We start from the raw sequence: 18,689 nt of genomic DNA, 5'->3' as shown, positions 1-18,689 counted from the left end.
GCCCCGGAACTTTCACATGCTGCAGGTGCGGCCAAAAAACCAAAACAAAAAAAGGCAGAAAAACCTCAGACCTGCCACTTGCAGACCCTGCACTCTCAGCCTTTCCAGCCCGGGTTCATGTGATCTGGAGTGAGGAGGCCTCACCTGACTAGTTATGTTTAGGAGGAAGCTATGGCTGCCCTTTCTCACGGGGGGCTGCACAATTCTCACTGTCCATGTGGCCAGATCATAGGCCCCTAGAGCCAGATTCCGTATTAAAAATAAACATAGGAGTTCCCGTCGTGACGCAGTGGTTAACGAATCCGACTAGGAACCATGAGGTTGCGGGTTCGGTCCCTGCCCTTGCTCAGTGGGTTAACGATCCGGCGTTGCCGTGAGCTGTGGTGTAGGTTGCAGACGCGGCTTGGATCCCGCGTTGCTGTGGCTCTGGCGTAGGCTGGTGGCTACAGCTCCGATTAGACCCCTAGCCTGGGAACCTCCATATGCCGCGGGAGCGGCCCAAGAAATAGCAACAACAACAACAACAACAATAACAACAACAACAAAAAAGACAAAAAAATAAATAAATAAATAAACATAAGTGATGACTCCTCCAGAGGGAAACCTGAGACCTGGCTGGCAGGACTGTCTTACGGTGTCCTAGGAATGCAGAACAAGGGCTCTGCTAACACAGTGCAACTGAATGATGAACTGGGTAATGCCCTAGAAGCCCTAAGCATGGCCCCTAACATATGGCGAACCCTCGATAAAGGTTAGGGATCGTTGTTATTAAATCAGTCAGAGACACGATTTTTATACTCATGAAGCTGTTTCTGATAGAATTTGTAGGTTCCGCTCTTAGTCTCAGTTGCATGGCTTACAAAGTTTAAAGAGAAAAATCACCTTAATGCTTTGAGCCTCAATTTGTAAGGAAAAGCTGTTGGCGTGGGAGACCAGGTAGCCCCCACGTCAGTGGAGTATCCCTCTTTGTAGCGTGATGCCTAAGGGTCCCTGTTTAGGCGGAACGCTCACTGGGGGCAGGGCAGGGCTGGGTGGAGAGCTTGTGCCCCGGAGGCAGACCTCTGAGTCTGAATCTTGACTCCGTCGCTCCACGGACTGTGTGATCGGACAGTTCCCAGGCCTTCACGTCCTCGTCTACAAATTGCACGTTAAGAGGACATGCCTTGCAGGGCAGTGTGAAGATCCCGTGGGAGACTGCGGCGAACACGCAGCCTGGCGGGTGGTTGACAGAAGGGGAGTGTGCAGTGTCGGCCGCTTTGGCAAAGTCACTGTTACTCCAGGTCTCAACTCCTGAAATCGATATTCTCGAGATGTCTTTTTCAGTGAGTCCTTCAAATCCCGGTTCCCTTGGCCGGATTTCAGACTGCTGGTTCTCCATGATATTTCTATTTTGAAGAGCCCCATATGCCTGGCTGTGGGTGTGGAACTTCAGAATCCTTTCGTACGAAAGGCACTTTGGGAGCTGCAGAGCGAGGCTGAGCTCTGACACAGAGAACTTCCAAACGTATCAGGAAGACAGGCCGAGGCGCTGAGTCCCTAGGCAGGCGGGTGCCCGCCCTGCCCAGCTTTTGGCCTCTCTTCCCTGATTTCCTAGCACTGTTACTCGTGTATTTTTCTTAATCTTTTTTGCGCCCCACATTTCAGAGGGTTCAGTTTATCCCTAGAACCAGAAGGGATTTTTGCTGATACAAATTATTGCCGTCTTTGAGTTTCCCCAAGGCTTGAGCCCACAGCAGCAATATAATGTGGTTCCTTGAGCTGAGAACAATAGGCCCTGACAGTGCTGGGGCGGCCAACGGACATGGACTCTCACCCAAGGCTGCCTGATGCTCAGAGCTGCTAATTCCATAGCACCATGAATGTGGGTGTTTGAGACCGGTACTCCCCAGAAGTGGGATCCCAAAGTATGACCCCGTTCTGCCCACCCCCCCAGACAGAAACACACACACACACACACACAAACACACAAGTGCTGTCCCGGGCACAGGGTGTCGGGCTGCTGGCATCTGCCTTGGTGCCACACCATTAGACAGACCCAGCTACTGTGCTGCTGGGGTGAGAAAAGCCCCAGGGACTAGTAGGAGCAGGAATAGGAGCTTGGAAAATTGGGAGTTTGCACCTAGTGGGAGCGACTGGAACATCCGGGAGAGTCAGTAAACAGTGCCCTCCGCCCCCGCCAGGCTAGAGGCCACAGCAGATGTCACAGGTGTGCCGTGAGACAGCGGGCGTGACAGCAGGGTACGCCCCCATAAGTACCTTTCAGCAGGTGGTGTCGGCACCCGGGTTCATCCGCGTGTGTAACTGTCCGTCGTGCTGAGATCCAGAGTTGAAATCATCTTCAGTCTTAAGTCTGACCGAGGGTTCGCCGCGATCCTGGACCCCATTAACACCTGGCGTTTGTATAGACAGCGTGTGAATGAACTCGCTGTGCGGTCTGGAGGCAGCCTATTGTGTGCGGCTCTGAGCCCGACCATCTCTCACTCTGGGGTCACGGCGGCCGGTTGACGTGTGCCCGGTTAGTCCTGCACGTGGCTCAGCAGTGGTCCTCGGCCTACGGTGATTTTGCCTGGCAAGGACTGACGACGTTTTCGTTTCCAGGGCGGGGGTCAGTTAGGGGATAAAGGGGCTGCTGCTGGGATGTAGCGGGGAGAGGCCAGGATGCTGCTCAGATCTGCACGGGCTGCCCCACAGCGAGCAAGGGTCTCCCGGGTCCGTGGTGCCCAAGTGGAGACACCCTGGTTCAGCCCGGGCCCCGGCGCCCTGCTTTGCGATCCTTTTCCTCAGTTTGCAGCGTGACCCCTTGAGCTCACGAGGCCGACGTTTCATTTTCTCAGGGCAGGGGCTTTGGGTCACTGGGGGCAAGTGGGATATCCTTGATCCTCTGACTCCCTGGTGCCCCCGAGAACCAGACACTCCCTGAGGCCAGTACCTGCCTGTATCTTAAGATGCACAGCCTGAAGCAGTATTAGCAAGTGTGAAGAATCTGGTTGTGTTATCTGTATTTGCAAAGTAAATTTTTAACATTTATGAGAAGTGCTAATAAGAGCTGGGGGGAAAAGGAGAATTATTTCACACCTACTGACTTAATGTATTCTGTTGGAGGGTTTTCTAGGTGTTTCTGCCAAGCAAAAAGCGTTTGGCTACCTTGGGTGTCTTTAGTCTCAAAACCAAAGGCCTGCACTCTGGTCCCCTTCTCCTCAGCAGCTCTGACACCCATGTGCCCCTCCTGGGCAAGGGGGGTGACCAGATCCGGGGTTGAGACGGATAAGTCCCACAGCCAGGCCTTCTGAACGCTGAATGTCCCTTCCCCGGTGACATCTTGTGAAGAATTTCTGGCTTCCAAACCTCACTGCGTTATTGATTGATTACAAAGCAACTGACCGTTGGGACGCTCAGTTTTCACACGTAGACTCCTTATGAGCTCTAAGTCCCATCAATTTTGTGTGGTCTTCAGATTAAGTGAAGGCACTTCAAGCTTCCAGCAGACCTAGGAAACAAGCCAGAGTGGTCGGTATCTGGATTGGTGAGGACTAATTATTATAATTTTTGCAGATGGAATTGGCTGCTCTAGAAAAAGTCAAATCGGCTTGGATTAAAAATCAAGATGACAGCTTGACTGAAACAGACACGCTGGTATGTATAGTTCAGCCTCCTGTTTCAGCGGTTTAAAAACATGTTTTGTACCTTTAGCAATAAAGACAGAAAGCCCCTCAGGACCACCGTGAAATTTTTGCCAAAATCTGCGGTCTTGTGAACGCCTGCGTTCTCCCTCCCCAGATCCATACCCATGGAACGTAAGGCTCTGCCCCCAACTGGCAGACTGGAAATGACCCTTTAACTCGATCTGATCAAATGCTGATCTGGATGATTCCTCACTGTCTGTGCCCCTCATTCACTTCTGAGCGACGGTGGCCAGTATCCTCCTCCCTTCCTCCATCGTTGCCCGTCCATTAAATGCCCAAGTGATTACTAGTCGACTGCTTCCCCTAAGAAATGCTGGCGCTGCTCACGAGTGCCTGGGACGGTGGCTGGGTGCCCGACTTACTGCCACACGAACTGAATTCCACACACGTTTGCTGTGCACCTGCGTGGTGTGCTGGGCTCTGAAGGTGCAAAAATGAGAACAGCATAGAGCCACCTCCCGGAGGAAAGCCAGCTGGGCACACCGGGTGCAGGGCCCTGAGGGACCCAGGAAGGACGGAGCGAGTCCCTGGGGGCGGGGGGAGGGGCGGCCTCCAAGCTGGGCCTCACAGGTGGCACCGAAGTTCATCCAGAGGCACCAGCGGGTTCGGGAAGCAAAGAACTTGCCCAGATACCATCTGGTGGTGCCTGTGCGTCAGGCCCACAGTGAGAGCTGCCAGTGGAATGAAGTCCAAGGAAGAATTTGTTCAGGTTCTGTCTCCCGGAGTAAACGCTGCTGCATCGAGGATCCGGCGTGGGACAAAACCTCCTAGGCCCAGTTCGCCCGCCATCCGAGGAGCGCATCCTCCACCCTTGTCCCCTGTGGTCCATTCCGCGTCGCTCGCTGAGCGAAACGCTGTCCTTCCCACCTCGAGAAGCCGGGTCATCCGCCCAGGCGTGCGGGCTGACGTGAACGAGGGGGACGGATTGAAGAGCGGGGGGCCGGCCCAGGCGGTGGGATTAAACAGTCGTGGGGTCCTCCTCAGGCCAGTCGGAGTTTTAGAACCACGTGTTTCCTAGAAAAGCGAGGGGTGGGCGCGGCACCCTGTCGGCACCCTGTTGGGGTGGTGGGCCCTGGCAGCGGTGCCCGTGGTCACTGAGTAGTAACCCTCGCTGCGTCCTTTCCTCTGTGGCAGGAAATCACTGACCAGGACATGTTTGGAGACACGAGCACCAGTCTGGTCGTGCCCGAGAAAGTCAAAACGCCCATGAAGTCCAGCAAAACGGACCTGCAAGGCTCCGCCTCACCCAGGTACTCAGGGCTGGAGGAAGCTCCGGCCTCAGGACGAGGGGCTGCCGCGGCTGTGGGTCCAGGGCTGCTTAGCCACCCGCCTCCTTCCTTGTCTCCGGCAGCAAAGTGGATGGGGTGCACACCCCCCGGCAGAAGAGGAGCACCCCGCTGAAGGAGCGGCAGCTCTCCAAGCCCCTGAGCGAGAGGACCAACAGCTCAGACAGCGAGCGCTCCCCGGACCTGGGCCACAGCGCTCAGGTACCCGCCCCGCTTGGGGAGGGGAGGGAGGAGGGCTTGGACCTGCCCGAGTGACACGTGACGTCGTGAAGACAGACTCCGCAGAGATGCCCAGCATCCTTTTACTATTGCCGTGGAAGTGGGTTTGCAGGGAGCGGGGGGCAGGTCCACACCTTGCGGCTGCTCCTGCTGCCATCAGGCCTTAGTCCAAGCTGTTCCAGGGTCAGCAGCCGTCGGCTCTCCCTGGACGGCTGTCTAGGCTCCGGTGCCTTTAGCACGGTTGTGGGCTGGTTCTGCTGATTCAAGCTGGTGCATCAACCGCTTCAAGACAGGGCTGATGGAACGGGCTAGGACGGGGCCAGAGCAGAAGCGCAGAAGGAACGGGCCCTGCTCTGAGCGAGGGCCCATCCTCCCCCCAGCGCACCTCCCAGAGCCCCCACTCCTCTAGAGTTAACCTGATAAATCTCCTTGGGAGGGGAGTTGGTGTCAGCCTGGCTTCCTGAGCTGGCGCTATTGTAGCTGAAAATGAACCTGAGACTAGAATAGCCGGGTGCCTAGGGCGAGGTATTGTCCTTCTTGTTAATCACTGTTCCTGAAATACCTTTGTTCCCCACATGGCTGCTCCTTGCTGCTCTCATTAGTTCTCTCCCGCTGTCCTCGTTTTCAGCCCTGCTCGCACCTGCTCGCGTCCCCTCCCCCTCCTCTCCTGCTCCCCCTGCATCACGACCCTTGGAGGCCCTTCCTGCTCCATCGCCAGGGCGGCAGGGCTTTGCTCCTTGCGCATCGGCCTGTGCTCTGAGGCCTCTCTGCCTGTTCTTTTTTTTTTTTTTTTTTTTTTTTTTGCTTTGCTTTTTAGGGCCACACCTGCGGCATCTAGAAGTTCCCAGACTAGGGGTCGAATCAGAATCCAAGGTGTAGCTGCTGGCCTACACCACAGCCACAGTAGTGCTGGATCCAAGCTGCACCTGCAGCCTACACCACAGCAACATCAGATCCTTAACCCGTTGAGCGAGGCCAGGGATCAAATCTTTGTCCCCATGGATGCTAGTCAGATTCGTTAACCGCTGAGCCACGACGGGAACGCCCTCTCTGCCTGTTCTCTGTCACCCTCCTTCCCGCTGCGCTCTGGCCATGGGACACCAGGTCCCTCCACAAATGCCCGTAGCTCTCCTCTCAACACCCCTGCTCCGGGATTCTCAGCCTGCTGGTCCACCAGCCCCAGCCTCAGGCTCCCTGGGGACTGCCCGGTGACGCCTCCGTCCCTGCAGATTCCCAGGAAGGTGGTATATGACCAACTGAATCAGATCCTGGTGTCGGATGCCGCCCTCCCAGAAAACGTCATCCTTGTCAACACCGCCGACTGGCAGGGCCAGGTGAAGCCCCGAGGGTGGCAGGGCTGGGGAGGACTCGGGGGGGTGAGACCCCAGGGTGCGGATGTGAAAGGCGGGGCGCGGGGCTTGGGAAGTGACGCCCCATCGCAGGCCCCTCCTGCCCTGAGCCAAGCCCACAGCCCTGGGCTGCAGTCCCAGCTCCGTGGTCCTCCAGCTGCCGCAGCTGCAGTCACCCACTGTCCGCACCTCAGTTTCCCCAGTGGTACAAAAGCAGCAGTACTGCCCATCATGCTTCCTTCCCGGCCCGGTCACGCGTGTCGGGTGGCACAAGGGAAGGGAGGAAGGTACCCTGAGGAGAACAAAGTGCTGTAAGATGCCGGAGGTGCCCTAGTTTCCGCAAAGCCCGTGCAAAAGGGGCAGAGCAGCAGAGCCACCGGGCCCGCTCCCGCCTGCTGCCCTCCCGGCAGGTCCCAGTGCCACCTGGCCTGCAGGCTTCAGAGGCCATGCGACAACCTAAACGTTCCTGAGTCTTCCCACATTTCCTAGGTAGCCATCTATGCGGGGCCGGCCCCTCCATCTCCTCGCTGCCGCCGGAACCCAGACCTTCTCCCAGCCATGGTCTGAAGGACAGGATGGGGCCCTGCAGCTTGACCAGCTTACCTGCAGGGTCCCTGCTGTGTGGCCTCACCTGTGCTCCCCCCCCCGCCCCCGCAGTACGTGGCGGAGCTGCTCCAGGACCAGCGGAAGCCTGTCGTGTGCACCTGCTCCACGGTGGAGGTCCAGGCTGTGCTGTCCGCCCTGCTCACCCGTATCCAGCGCTAGTAAGGGCTCGGCTTTGACCTCATCCTCCTGCCCCTGGTTGCCAAGCACTGCCGGGACCTCTGGGTCTCTTTAGACCAAGAATTCACAGTTGGTACCTGGTTGGGCCGCGGCGGGCCGTGGTGACAGGCACCCCTGCCAGCCCCAGAAGGGTCGGGGGTGAATGGCCCCCGCCCACCTCCTGCCTCACCTTGGCTCACCTCATCTTTTTCTGAAACTACGACGGAGAAGGCCGGGCAGAGAGCCCCGGGGGTTACAAGCCCATTTACTCCCACACTTCTAGCCCCCGGCCCTGCCCTCCCTGTTGCCTCCGTTCTGCCTTCCTTCTAGACACCCCGTGGCCCTGGGACCCCAGGCTCTTCTCTGGCTTGGCGAGCAGGTGGCTTCTGGCCTCTGTTTTGTTTTGGTTATTGCTTTGTTTCTTCCCCGCGGGTCGGCTGAGCTTGGGGCCTTCCTCTGAGCTGGACGCTGGCCCCCTGAACGTGGCGGTGCCTCTCCCTTGCTCCCCAGCTGCAACTGCAACTCCTCCATGCCGAGGCCCGTGAAGGTGGCGGCGGTGGGCGGCCAGAGCTACCTGAGCTCCATCCTCCGGTTCTTCGTCAAGTCGCTGGCCAGCAAGACCTCTGACTGGCTGGGCTACATGCGCTTCCTCATCATTCCACTCGGTAAAGACAAGCAGGCTGGTGGCACTGGGTCCTCGGAAGGAACGGGCAGCGAGACCCCACGGCCGGGGCCGTCGCTCACCCACCAACCAGTGCACCTTCTGGTTTCCATCGACCAGGTTCTCACCCAGTGGCCAAATACTTGGGCTCCGTTGACAGTAGGTACAGCAGCACCTTCCTTGATTCCGGCTGGAGGGATCTGTTCAGTCGCTCGGAGCCCCCGGTGTCAGGTAACGGCCCGTCGGAAGGCGGCCCAGTTCCCGGGGCCGGGGCCGGGGCTCCTCCTCCCTGCGGCTCACTGGCCACGTCCCTCTGCACGTTCGATTTCTCAAGCTTTATTCGGAGGAGGCCCATTAACGCAGCCCCCGCTCTGGAGGTGTTGGGTCTCTGCCCTTTGCTTGGGGAACCTAGAAATGGGGCGGGGGGCAACAGGAACCGTCTAGTCACAGCGACCGCGTATGTGAAGAAGAGGACAGCTCCTGCGAGTCTGTCGATGAGTGAATAACTCCACCCACATCTTGTCCTGAAACACGGAGCAAAGGTGGCAGGGGCGAGGGCGAGGGCGAGCCTGGGGCCTGCGAGGCCGAGAGCGGGCGAGCACGTCCAGGGCCTTGCAGGATCCGGGCAGAGCTTGGGGGTGGAGGGGCTGCCCCGAGCAGAGAGCGGCAGCATGTCACACCTGGGAGGAGCGGCAAGGGCGCACGGCAAGGACAGCGCTTTGCTTCGTGCTGCCTCAGCTTCAGACCAGAGGGTCTTAGGAGGCTTCCTCTGCCTCAGCCCCTCCAGTCTCCTGACGGGCCTCACAAAGGGGGCTCTCTAAGAGGGTTTTTGGGGTCGCCTGCTGAAACCCGTCAGCATCTTCCCTTGGCCCTTCTGCAGAGCAACTGGACGTGGTGGGGCGGGTCATGCAGTATGTCAACGGGGCGGCCGTGACGCACCAGCTGCCCGTGGCGGAAGCCATGCTGACCTGCAGGCACAAGTTGTAAGTTCGAGGGGTTTCTTAAGAACAGCTCGGGAGGGCTAGACACATCTTGGCTTTTCTTTGCTTTTTCACTCCTTCCTTCTCCCCACCCCGCCTCCCTTCCGAGGAACCCAAGGGAATAGGAGAGTGTTTTACTGCCTCCCACCCAGGCCGTCCCTTTCCTGCTCTGCCCCCCGTGTGGGCGCCCCTCAGCGCAGACACAGGAGCAGGGGGTGGCGTGTGCAGAATCGGGTCTTTTGCCTCCACTGGTGGCGTGATGGGACATCAGGTGGTGTCCGGACTCCCTTAAGCCACAGTAAACTGCAGACGCTTATGTGCCCAGCTCTGCACCGTCTCACCCGCCGACAGTAAAGCTTCCCTTCTCTCCCCACAGCCCCGACGAAGACTCGCACCAGAAGTTTATCCCCTTCATTGGCGTGAGTAGCCGCTCCCCTGCCCTCTGCACACGCACCCCCATCTTACTGGCCTTCCTTGTCATCCCCCCACCCCCACCCCCGTCTCCCTCTCTCTCTCTCTCACACACACACACACACACACACACACACACCCCTCATCTAGCCGAAGTCAATTTTGCCGCCAGGGGACATCTGCTGATGTCTGGAGACATTTTTAATTGTCACAGCTGGGAGCGGGGGCGCTACCAACATCGGGCATCTAGCTGGTGGCAGCCAGAGATGCCCCTAACCGTCCTGCCCCAAGTGTCAGCACTGCCCAGGTGGGGAAGCCCTGGGCTGGAACAGGCACCGAGCTCCTCCTTCCAGTGTCCTTTCCTGAATCAGGGGCCATCCCCGGGTCACCACTGGTAGCTTCTGTTACACCCGGTGCTAAACTTGGGGCCTCAGCCTAGGGGATGATGTCCAGGGCATTGGTTCCACAGGCTTCAGGGAAAAGAAAGTTGCCCCAGAAATAACGGTAATTACGGCAGGAATTGGCACAGCATTGTAAACCAAGTATGCTTTAATTTTTTAATTTTTAAAAATATTAAAAAGGAGGGAGTTCCCGTTGTAGCTCAGTAGAAATGAACCCAACCAGTATCCATGAGGACGCAGGTTCGATCCCTGGCATAGGCTGGCAGCTGTAGCTCCAATTCAATCCCTAGCCTAAAAAAAAAAAAAAGAGAGAGAGAAAGAGAAAGAAAAGAAAGGAAACAATGCAAGCTCCTGCTGTGATGCAGCAGGATCAGTGGCATCTTGGGAGTGCTGGGATGCAGGTTAGATTCTCGGCCTGGCACAGGGGGTTAAGGATCTGGCATTGCTGCAGCTTAGGTTGTGACTGCAGCTCAGATCTGATCCCTGGCCTGGGAACTCCATATGCTGCAGGGCAGCCAATAAAGGGGGCGGGGAATAATGACGGATGATATTCCAAAGTCTGAGAATCGGTGTCTGTGTCTTCAGAGCCAGATAGAGCAGCGAGAGGAAAGCACCCCTCTCCCCACCCCAGTCGAGTCACGGGAGAATCTCTACTCAAGTGGGTTTTGAAAATGAAGGGACAGCCTCTTGGGAGTCTCTGGTGTCAGGTGGCCCCAGCCTCTCTTGCATTTGGCGGCAGCCAGACCACAGGCAGAGGCCCGCCCAGAGGGAACAGAGCCGACCCTCTCAGGGCCAGAGCGCGAAATAGAAGCATGGCTGAAAGCTCAGATTTCCTTTCATGAGACGACAGGATTTCTCTTCCAGATCTGCTTGTATCTTTCCCCACAGTCTCCTTGAGGGTCCCTGCCAGCTCCCACCGTCCCTGGCGTCTCCTGAGTGATCTTGGGAGATGCTTGAGCCTGGGGAGGTTCGGTAGCCCCGTTCTCATGCCTTGTGAAGCCTCCCACCTGGCTGGTCCCTGTCGGCCACTGGGGCTGCTCCCATAGCCATGTTGGAGGCCCTGGACCATGGCCTGTAGCCTGGGCTGGTGGCACGACCCACATCTTTGTGGAGCTGTGGGTCACTGCCTCCCAGCAAGAGAGAGAAAAAAGTTCAAACAAAGGAGCGGCAGCCTCGTGTAACCCAGAGGAGTGAGGGGGAAGGACGGCCACGTCCAGCACATTCAGCGAATCCACGTGTCACGGGAATTAAAATAAGAACGTAGAGAACTGGGGACAAAGTCCAGTGAACGCCAGCACCGCGCTCTGATCAGCCTCAAGGGAACGGTCCCTGTGCAGTCCGCGCCCGTCCCCAGGGCCCAGCTCCTGGGACCTCCCCGTGCGCCTCTCCCAGGCTGGGCCCCAGGACACACCTGTCGCCTCAGGCCGGGGCCCCAGCCCCCGTGTGGCCTGTCTCTAGCCGTGCCCTCTGCTGGCCACCGGAGGGCCCCCTCTGTCCTTCCCAGAACCCTCTGAGAGGAATCTGAAAGTCTTGGTGAAGCTGCAGTCGACACCACTGCCTAGGGGTGGGGGGCTGTACCTAGGACCCCCTCCTTGTCCCCGTGTCCCTCCAGATCCCAGGAGGTCTGGAGAGGAGGCCCCTGCCGTCAGCGTGTCCTTGGGCACTGCCCCCCACTCCCGGCTGCCTGCCAAGGCCTCCCCATCGCCCTCCTTTCTCTGGTGTTAGACGGTGGCCTTGCCCGTATCCCCAGAGAAGAGCTGCAGGCCTCCTGTGCCCCAGACTCAAGTGTTTGCAGCTGGGTTTTTCACATCTTTGAACAATCTGGGCTCCGCTGGGTGGGCAGAGGTCTTTAAAGCCTATGATCAGATGCTGTGCGGTGATGGCCTCCATGCCCAGCCCCGGGTCCCAGCTGGATGGGAACTTGTCCCAGTGCAGTGTCTCTCCTCCCTGCAGGTGGTGAAGGTGGGGCTGGTTGAAGACTCTCCTTCCACTACAGGTGAGCCTGGGGCCCCTTGGCCTCCACGAGGGAGAGTGGGGGCGGAGGGGCTGCAGGGGAGGCAGGGGTACCTCGACCGTGCTACCAGCAGGTCTGGCCAGCTGTGTTTGTCCCCAGCAGGCGATGGGGATGACGCGCCTGTGGTCAGCCTCACTGTGCCCTCCACGTCACCGCCCTCCAGCTCGGGCCTGAGCCGAGACGCCACGGCCACCCCGCCGTCCTCCCCCTCCATGAGCAGCGCCCTCGCCATCGTGGGGTAAGGCCCTCACCTGCCCTGTCCTTCCTGCCACGGCCTCCGTCGGGTGGCAGCCCCACTGATTTCCCTGTGCGCTTGGCGTGCAGAACAGTGAGAGCACGCTGGGCTCAGAAGGTGGTGGCAGGGACAGTGGAGTTAGGTCACCAGCCAGGCAAGCCACCACCAGCCTGTGAGTGCAGGCTACTGGCCGCCCTGACCGCCTCTCAATTACAAGGTTGACTGAGACCCAGGGCTCAGAGGCCCTTGTGGCTGTAAAGTGCTGTGCCCGTGTCTCGTTGGAGGACCGCCTGGCACAGAAGGAGGGATTTGCCTCCTAGTTCATGTTATGTCCGCTGTGTTTGTGTTAAAGAACCAGCTACTCAGTGGCACTGGTTAAGGCACAGCGGGGTGGGGGGTGGATGCAGGGAGCGCAGGTGCTGTTGTGGGGGGGGTGTTGCAGCAGGATGGGGGGGCGGTGGGAGGCGATGGGCTCAACCCCAGACACCGCGTGTGCGAGTGGGGGCAGCGGATGGAAAATCACTACGCGGAACGTGGGGGAGGCGATGCAGGCTCTGGCTAAAGGGACCTGAGCGCCTGCTGCAGACACTCCTGCCGGTGGGGGAGGGTGCGGATCCGAGGGGGCGGCCGCAGCGATGGACTCAGAGGACAGGGGGTTCTCGGGAGAAGGGATTTTAGCAGGCGGTGCACAGGGCGGCCTGGGAGAGCTTCAGGAGTCTGGCTGAAGTTCGATGACCCGAAGAATCTTTGTCACTCGGGCAAGTCACTGAGCTTCATTTCGACTCCACGAAATTAACGGTGGGACTGGCCATCAGCTTTGGTGTCAGGCGCATGTTAGTGCCCGGACCTGGGGCAGTGTGGCTGCTTCCCATGCACTCGGTCTATCTGTCACCCACGTGCTGCCGAAGCCGGTGAGACAGGCAGGACCCTGTCCTGGCGCTCAAGTCCCTGGGCCCCAGCAGTGCCAAAGCCACGGGGGGTGGGGGGTGCACCATGAGAAACTAGTGAGGGGGAGGGAATTTCTTTAAGATCTGAAGTATCACAGGAGTTCCCGTTGTGGCTCAATGGAAATGAACCTGAGTAGCATCCATGAGGACACGGGTTGGATCCCTAGCCTCGCTCAGTGAGCTGGGGATCTGGTGTGGCCATGAGCCATGGTATAGGTCGCAGATGTGGCTTAGATCTCGTGTTGCTGTGGCTGTGCCGTAGGCCAGCTGCTGTAGCTCCGATTGGACCCTAGTCCAGAACTTCCATATGCCATGGGCACAGACCTAAAAAACAAACAAACAAAAAGATCAGAAGTATCCCAAGTTCAGATCAGGAGGCCAGGCCTCCGGAGGGGAGGCAGTCCCACTGGGGCACCCAGGGGACAGGCTCCTGCTGCTTCCTCCGCCTTGTTCCCTGGCTTCCACCCTCACCTCTTCCCAGTTCTTGGGGGGTGTTCCATGAGGGAGCAGAGAGGGAGGCACTGGGTGGAGGCTTTTCCAGAGCCTCCATGACAGTCCCATGTCCTGGGGGACGGAGTCCAGATCGCAGCCCCCCCCCCCCACCTTCCCGCCTCACTTCCTGTTTGGGCGGGTGGGGAGGGGTCTTCCACTGATGTGCCGAAGTGCAGGAGGAGGAAATCCCACCAGCAGGTCGGGCTGTGACCTCACGGTCCAGGCTTCCTGGGGGGCCCGGGGACCAGCCCTACCTCGACCTGCTTTCCCATCCAATTGAAGCCTGTTTTTTCAGTGGAGCCACTGAATCCAGGCAGAAAGAGCAACGTCAGATGACTTTTGTAGCCCGTGTACCTATTGTGTCTGACGCCTCCTTTCAAGAAAACATCAGCTCTTTTCCCCTCGGAGCTAAAATTATCCCTGAGCTAGAAGTGCCATAAATGAGAGAAAGCCACAGGTCAGGTCGGCATCCGCCAGCTCCCCCGGGGCTGCTCTGGGGCCGCCAAGGGGCTTCCGGCCCTTTCCTGCTTCATCTCTCCCACCCTGGGCTGGGTTCCGCCCTGGCTCTGCTTGCTGGTGGGGGGGAGTGCATGCGCATGCGTGTGTGTGTGTGTGTGTGTGTGTGTGTGTGTGTACCCTCGAGTGTCCCTGTATGTGCACATGACCTTGTGTGTGTGCACATCCGTGTGTGTCCGTGTGTGTGTGTGCACGCGTGCCCGTGCACACACACCTTCTTCCTTCCTGAAGCCTCTTCCTCTCTGCTCCTCTCATCCCCCTGTGACTTTTTGTTTGGTTCCCTGGTGGTGACGCAGGCCTCACCCTGTCCTGGCTTTGTCCCAGACCAGCCTGACCCCGCTCCCACCCCAGCCAGTTCTGACTGGAGGGACCCAGGAGCCACTCAGCCAGCGCCACCTCTCGCCCCCCCAGAGCCCAGCAGTGTCCCCCCTCTCCACCCCCGTCGGCCCTGTGGTTAGGAAGTGAGGGCCTCCTCTCATTGTCACCCTTCTCCAGGAGCCCCAACAGCCCGTATGGGGACGTGATTGGCCTCCAAGTGGACTACTGGCTGGGCCACCCTGGGGAGCGGAGGAGGGAAGGTGACAAGAGGGACGCCAGCTCCAAGAACACCCTCAAGAGCGTCTTCCGCTCGGTGCAGGTGTCCCGCCTGCCCCATGGTGGAGAGGCCCAGCTTTCCGGCACCATGGCCATGACCGTGGTCACCAAAGAGAAGAACAAGAAAGGTAAGTGACGTCTGGGGCGGGGACAGTCAGGCCACCGGGCGCCCCACCTCCTTGGTCGGGCTCGGGGCAGAATCTGCTCTAGGAGACCTTGGATGAGGACAGAGACAGCACGCGTGTCATGCGGCCCAGCCTGGGGTCCCTCGGGGTCCTGCCTCACATTGTGGGACACGGCCGTCTTTCTGCACCAGAGGGAACCGCGGTCCCCCGGGAGTCACAGTCCCTGCCTGCTGAGCATCAGCAGCTTAGTGGCCAAGGCGGTTAGTGCCCCCACCGCCGTCGGGATGGACGGTGCAACAGAGGACATCTCCGTGCCGCAGCCACGGGGGCACTGGACCCACGGAGGCCACTAGAGCCTTGCGAGCAAAGGGCACGATTGTTTTCAAGAATCAAGGGGAATAGAGCTGCGTGAAAGGATGGCTTCCGCACCGGCAGAGGAGCCGGCGGTCCCTGGGCTTGAGCTCTGGGAAAGGAGGCGGGAATCCCACAGGCCGGCCAGCGTGGGGGCAGCACTTGCTGCTGTTGGATCCACTGGAAACCCACACATCCAGCTGTGCACCCGCAGGGGCTTCCTTTGTTTTGTTTTGTTTTGTTTTTGCTTTTTAGGACCACACCCAAGGCATGTGGACGTTCCCAGACTAGGGGTCGAATCAAATCTGCAGCTGCCAGCCTACACCACAGCCACAGCAATGCAGGATCTGAGCCACGTCTGTGACCTACACCACAGCTCACGGCAACGCCGGATCCTTAACCCACTGAGCAAGGCCAGGGATCAAACCTGCATCCTCATGGATACCAGTCGGGTTTGTAACCCGCTGAGGCACAGCTGAAACTCCCAGAAAGAGGCTTCCTTAACTGCCCGGCCCCTTCCTTCCTCCTCTGGGCACATCCAAAGCAGCTGGGCCTTTCCGCTCCTGCCTCTGCTCTGAGCGTTCCCCTGGAGGGGCGGGCAGGGCTATGCCAGGCCTGCAGTCAGAACCCGCCGTGGCACCCAGCGTCCTGCCTGGGGCATCCCGGGGCAGTGCTCATGCGAACACTGCCCCACAGCCTCCCCACTGGCCGCACGGACACAGCCCTGCAAAGATGTGCAGCACAGGCGTGCAGCGGTGGCTGTCAGGGGTTGGGGATGAGGCTAGGAAGAAGCAGGCCCCCGACCCCACGGCTACCGGCAACATTCAAGCTGGGAGGGACCACCCGGCCCTGGTCCCTGTTATTCAGTGAAGATGCTGAGGTTCAGGGAGAGGGCAGGATCTCAGCCACAGCCAGGAGGCCAGTGCTGGGGCTGGCAGGAGCTCAGAGATCCTGATACGCAGCCGGAGCCAGGGAGCGGGGAGGAAGATCGGCTTTCTGCAAATCTCCCTTCCCACGGGGCAGGGGCAGGGGGTGGGGGAGAGGGCGGCCGCTCTCACGGGGCTGAGACAAGGCCGTTCCTGCTTGCTTTGCAGTGCCCACCATCTTCCTGAGCAAGAAACCTCGAGAAAAGGAGGTGGATTCTAAGAGCCAGGTCATCGAAGGCATCAGCCGCCTCATCTGCTCTGCCAAGCAGCAGCAGACCATGCTGAGAGGTGTGGGCAGGGTGGTGGCAGGGAAGCTGCTGGGGAGATGGCCTCGGCAGCCCTGGTCACCCCCTGTCCTCCCCTGTCACCCTCAGTGTCCATCGACGGAGTCGAGTGGAGTGACATCAAGTTCTTCCAGCTGGCCGCCCAGTGGCCCACCCACGTCAAGCACTTTCCAGTGGGACTGTTCAGTGGCAGCAAGGCCACCTGAGGGCACCGTCTCCCGGCCACTCTCCCTCCTGGCACTGCCACCAGCCTCACCGCCTGCGGGCAGGGGGAGGCCAGCAGGCCTGGGCCCAGCATCCCCTTTCCTGGCCCTGGGTCCTGCGTCCCCCTTGCCCGGTCCCAAAGGACACTGCCACTGGGGACGCTGCTCCCCTCCCCACTGCTCGGTCCCACCCCTGGGCAGCCCCCTCGCCCTCCCCTCCAGGCCCAGGGCAGGTTGATTTGGCCTTTGGGCGCTCATCCCCGGGCCCTGGAATCGAGTCCTCCAGGCCTTCCTTCACCTGACTTCCACCTCTTCCCTCACGTGGCACCAGTTCCCTTCCTGGAAATAGGAGACCTGGAGTCCTGGCCATGGCAGGGAGCCCAGCCTCCCCCACCCTCACCCCCACCCCCCAGGATCTCGTTTTCTAAAGCTCAGCTGCCAGACGCTACTCAGCCTGCTCCCTCCAGTGGGGCCAAAGCCAAGGCCACTTCCCGCTGCTGGGGTGTGAGGGGCACGGGACCCCCTGCCCCCCATAGCCACAGGGGCAGCCGCCACCCCCTCTCCACCCCAGGGCAGCATTGCCGTGGCGTTGTGTGGATTTCTGGGCTGGAGGGGCCTTTGTGGTCTCCCCACGCACGGCTCTCACCACCCCAGGTCCCCTGGAGATGCCACCTGTGGCCCTGGGCGTCTTTGGCCGTCTGTAGCCAGTCTCGTGGTGGTTGTGTGTGACTGCCAGGCATCGGTCCCTGTCCTTGGGGCTCCCCCTTGTTGCCGACTTTCCTCCTCCGCCTCTCCCCCTCCGCACAGCACAGCGCTGCCTCTGCCCGAAACTCTGCGCTCCGGGAGAGGTGGGAGGCCCACCCCCACCGCGTGTCATCTGTGGCTTCTGTGCCCGCGTGTCCGTCTGTCTCCTTTCCCTGGTCTGTTGTGCCCCTGCTCACTCCCGGGCTCCTGGCCTGGGCGGACCCTGGCCTGCCCACCGCGTCTCCCTCTCTCTGCGGCCTGGGGTCCAGGGGGCAGGGGGACGGCTGAGCCCCTCCTCGGCCCCCTGCCCTGGGCCTTCTCGGAAGCAGCTGAGCACGTGGCGTGGAGCTCCCGGCCACAGCCCTCTGGCCCGCCAGCACGTCCAGAGCTTTGCTGTTGCCCCCTCACCCCTCCTAGAAGTTTTTGCACAGAACTTCCCTTTGAAAAGTGTTTTTCTCATTCTCCATACCTCCCCCAAACTCCTCCAGCCCTTCCCCCGGCTCAGCCCGCCGTCCGGAGCGTCTCCTGGGCCGTGCTGCTCACTCAGGCCGAGAGAGGGCGGGGCGGGAGGACCGAGTGGATGTTGGATTTTTCATTCAATAAACTGGTGATTTCTTACCAATGAGCAAGCCTTGGGCTTCTGTGCCTCTCGCTGTGACAGAGGGTCTGTCCACCCTCCTCCCGCCACACAGCACAGCCACTTCCACTCCAAGTCACCTGGGAGCCGGCTGCAAGGAAGCGTGTTCCCATGTTCTTAGCACAGAGACAGAGCCGTGGAGGTGTCTTGTGCATGAGGCTGGCAGAGGTCTGGAACAGAAGTCACGCTACTCCCCCGCTGGAACCCCACTTTTCTCTGGGACCCAGCAGCCCCAAATCCCACCTCCCACGTCGACAGCAGTTTCCACTCTTCTGACCGAAGATCAGAGCTTGATTTTTCTCCCCCTGCTGGGCTGATGCCCTGCCATAGTTTCTAGAAGTTGGCGAAGTCTGAGGCCAGGTGGAGGGGGTGAGCTGGGGTCCATCATCGAATTCACTTTCCTGCCAGCCCTTAACCTCAGCGGTGACAGGCAGAGCTCCTGCTCCCCGGACACCCCGCCTTTCATGCGCCGCCTGGACAGGCCTGCACGTCGAGCCTCCTCCGGTGAACGAGAGCCTGGAAGTGGGCGCTGGCGTCCCCACCCTGCAGGACACAGCCCCCGTGGAGCAGACGGCCACGTGGGCCAGGCTGTCACTGGCTCCCAAGCCCTGTGGCCAGGTGACCTGACTGGGGCAGCTGGGCCTGGAAAATGGACCAAACGTCTGCCTCCCAAGGAGGAGAGTCCAGTGAGGGGACCGCAAGGCGTCCCAGGAGATGAGGGCACAGGCCAGGCGGGGTGGGGTCCGAGGCAGACCAGAGAGGCCCCAGGGCTGCCTGGGGCAGAGCTGAGGTGCCCACAGAGGCTCCATGAGCCGGGCTGGGGGTGCCTGGGAGCTGGCAGGACGTGTGTGGGAAGAGTAGACTCAGAT

At 59.8% G+C, this 18,689-nt stretch overlaps 1 protein-coding gene across 33 annotated transcripts in view; it reads left to right on the top strand.

Moving 5' to 3' along the window:
* PACS1 (phosphofurin acidic cluster sorting protein 1) overlaps positions 1-17,808 on the top strand; it is a 140,120-nt gene extending 122,312 nt beyond the window's left edge. For 18 of the 33 annotated variants that reach the window (XM_085010652.1, XM_085010657.1, XM_085010659.1 and 15 more), the window contains 14 exons: positions 3,553-3,633; positions 4,818-4,933; positions 5,035-5,170; positions 6,418-6,522; positions 7,195-7,301; positions 7,810-7,964; positions 8,081-8,191; positions 8,841-8,943; positions 9,317-9,359; positions 11,706-11,748; positions 11,869-12,004; positions 14,452-14,678; positions 16,121-16,240; positions 16,327-17,808. In XM_085010652.1, the coding sequence (XP_084866778.1) occupies positions 3,553-3,633; positions 4,818-4,933; positions 5,035-5,170; positions 6,418-6,522; positions 7,195-7,301; positions 7,810-7,964; positions 8,081-8,191; positions 8,841-8,943; positions 9,317-9,359; positions 11,706-11,748; positions 11,869-12,004; positions 14,452-14,678; positions 16,121-16,240; positions 16,327-16,442 (1,599 nt within the window). In that variant the 3' untranslated portion in view covers positions 16,443-17,808. Of the gene's footprint in view, positions 1-3,552; positions 3,634-4,817; positions 4,934-5,034; positions 5,171-6,417; positions 6,523-7,194; positions 7,302-7,809; positions 7,965-8,080; positions 8,192-8,840; positions 8,944-9,316; positions 9,360-11,705; positions 11,749-11,865; positions 12,005-14,451; positions 14,679-16,120; positions 16,241-16,326 lie in introns of all 33 variants that reach the window. The other 15 variants (XM_085010651.1, XM_085010658.1, XM_085010662.1 and 12 more) reach the window with 1 other exon arrangement.
* Positions 17,809-18,689: the final 881 nt, after the last annotated feature.

The sequence above is a fragment of the Sus scrofa genome, chromosome 2 (assembly GCF_054392235.1).
Source record: "Sus scrofa isolate SSC_HxYL_T2T_F1_AM1 chromosome 2, Sscrofa_HxYL_maternal_Yorkshire_Landrace_v2.0, whole genome shotgun sequence".
NCBI classification, from domain to species: Eukaryota; Metazoa; Chordata; class Mammalia; order Artiodactyla; family Suidae; genus Sus; species Sus scrofa.
Note: the sequence above shows the minus strand (reverse complement) of the source record. Positions and strands in the feature narration are given on the sequence as shown.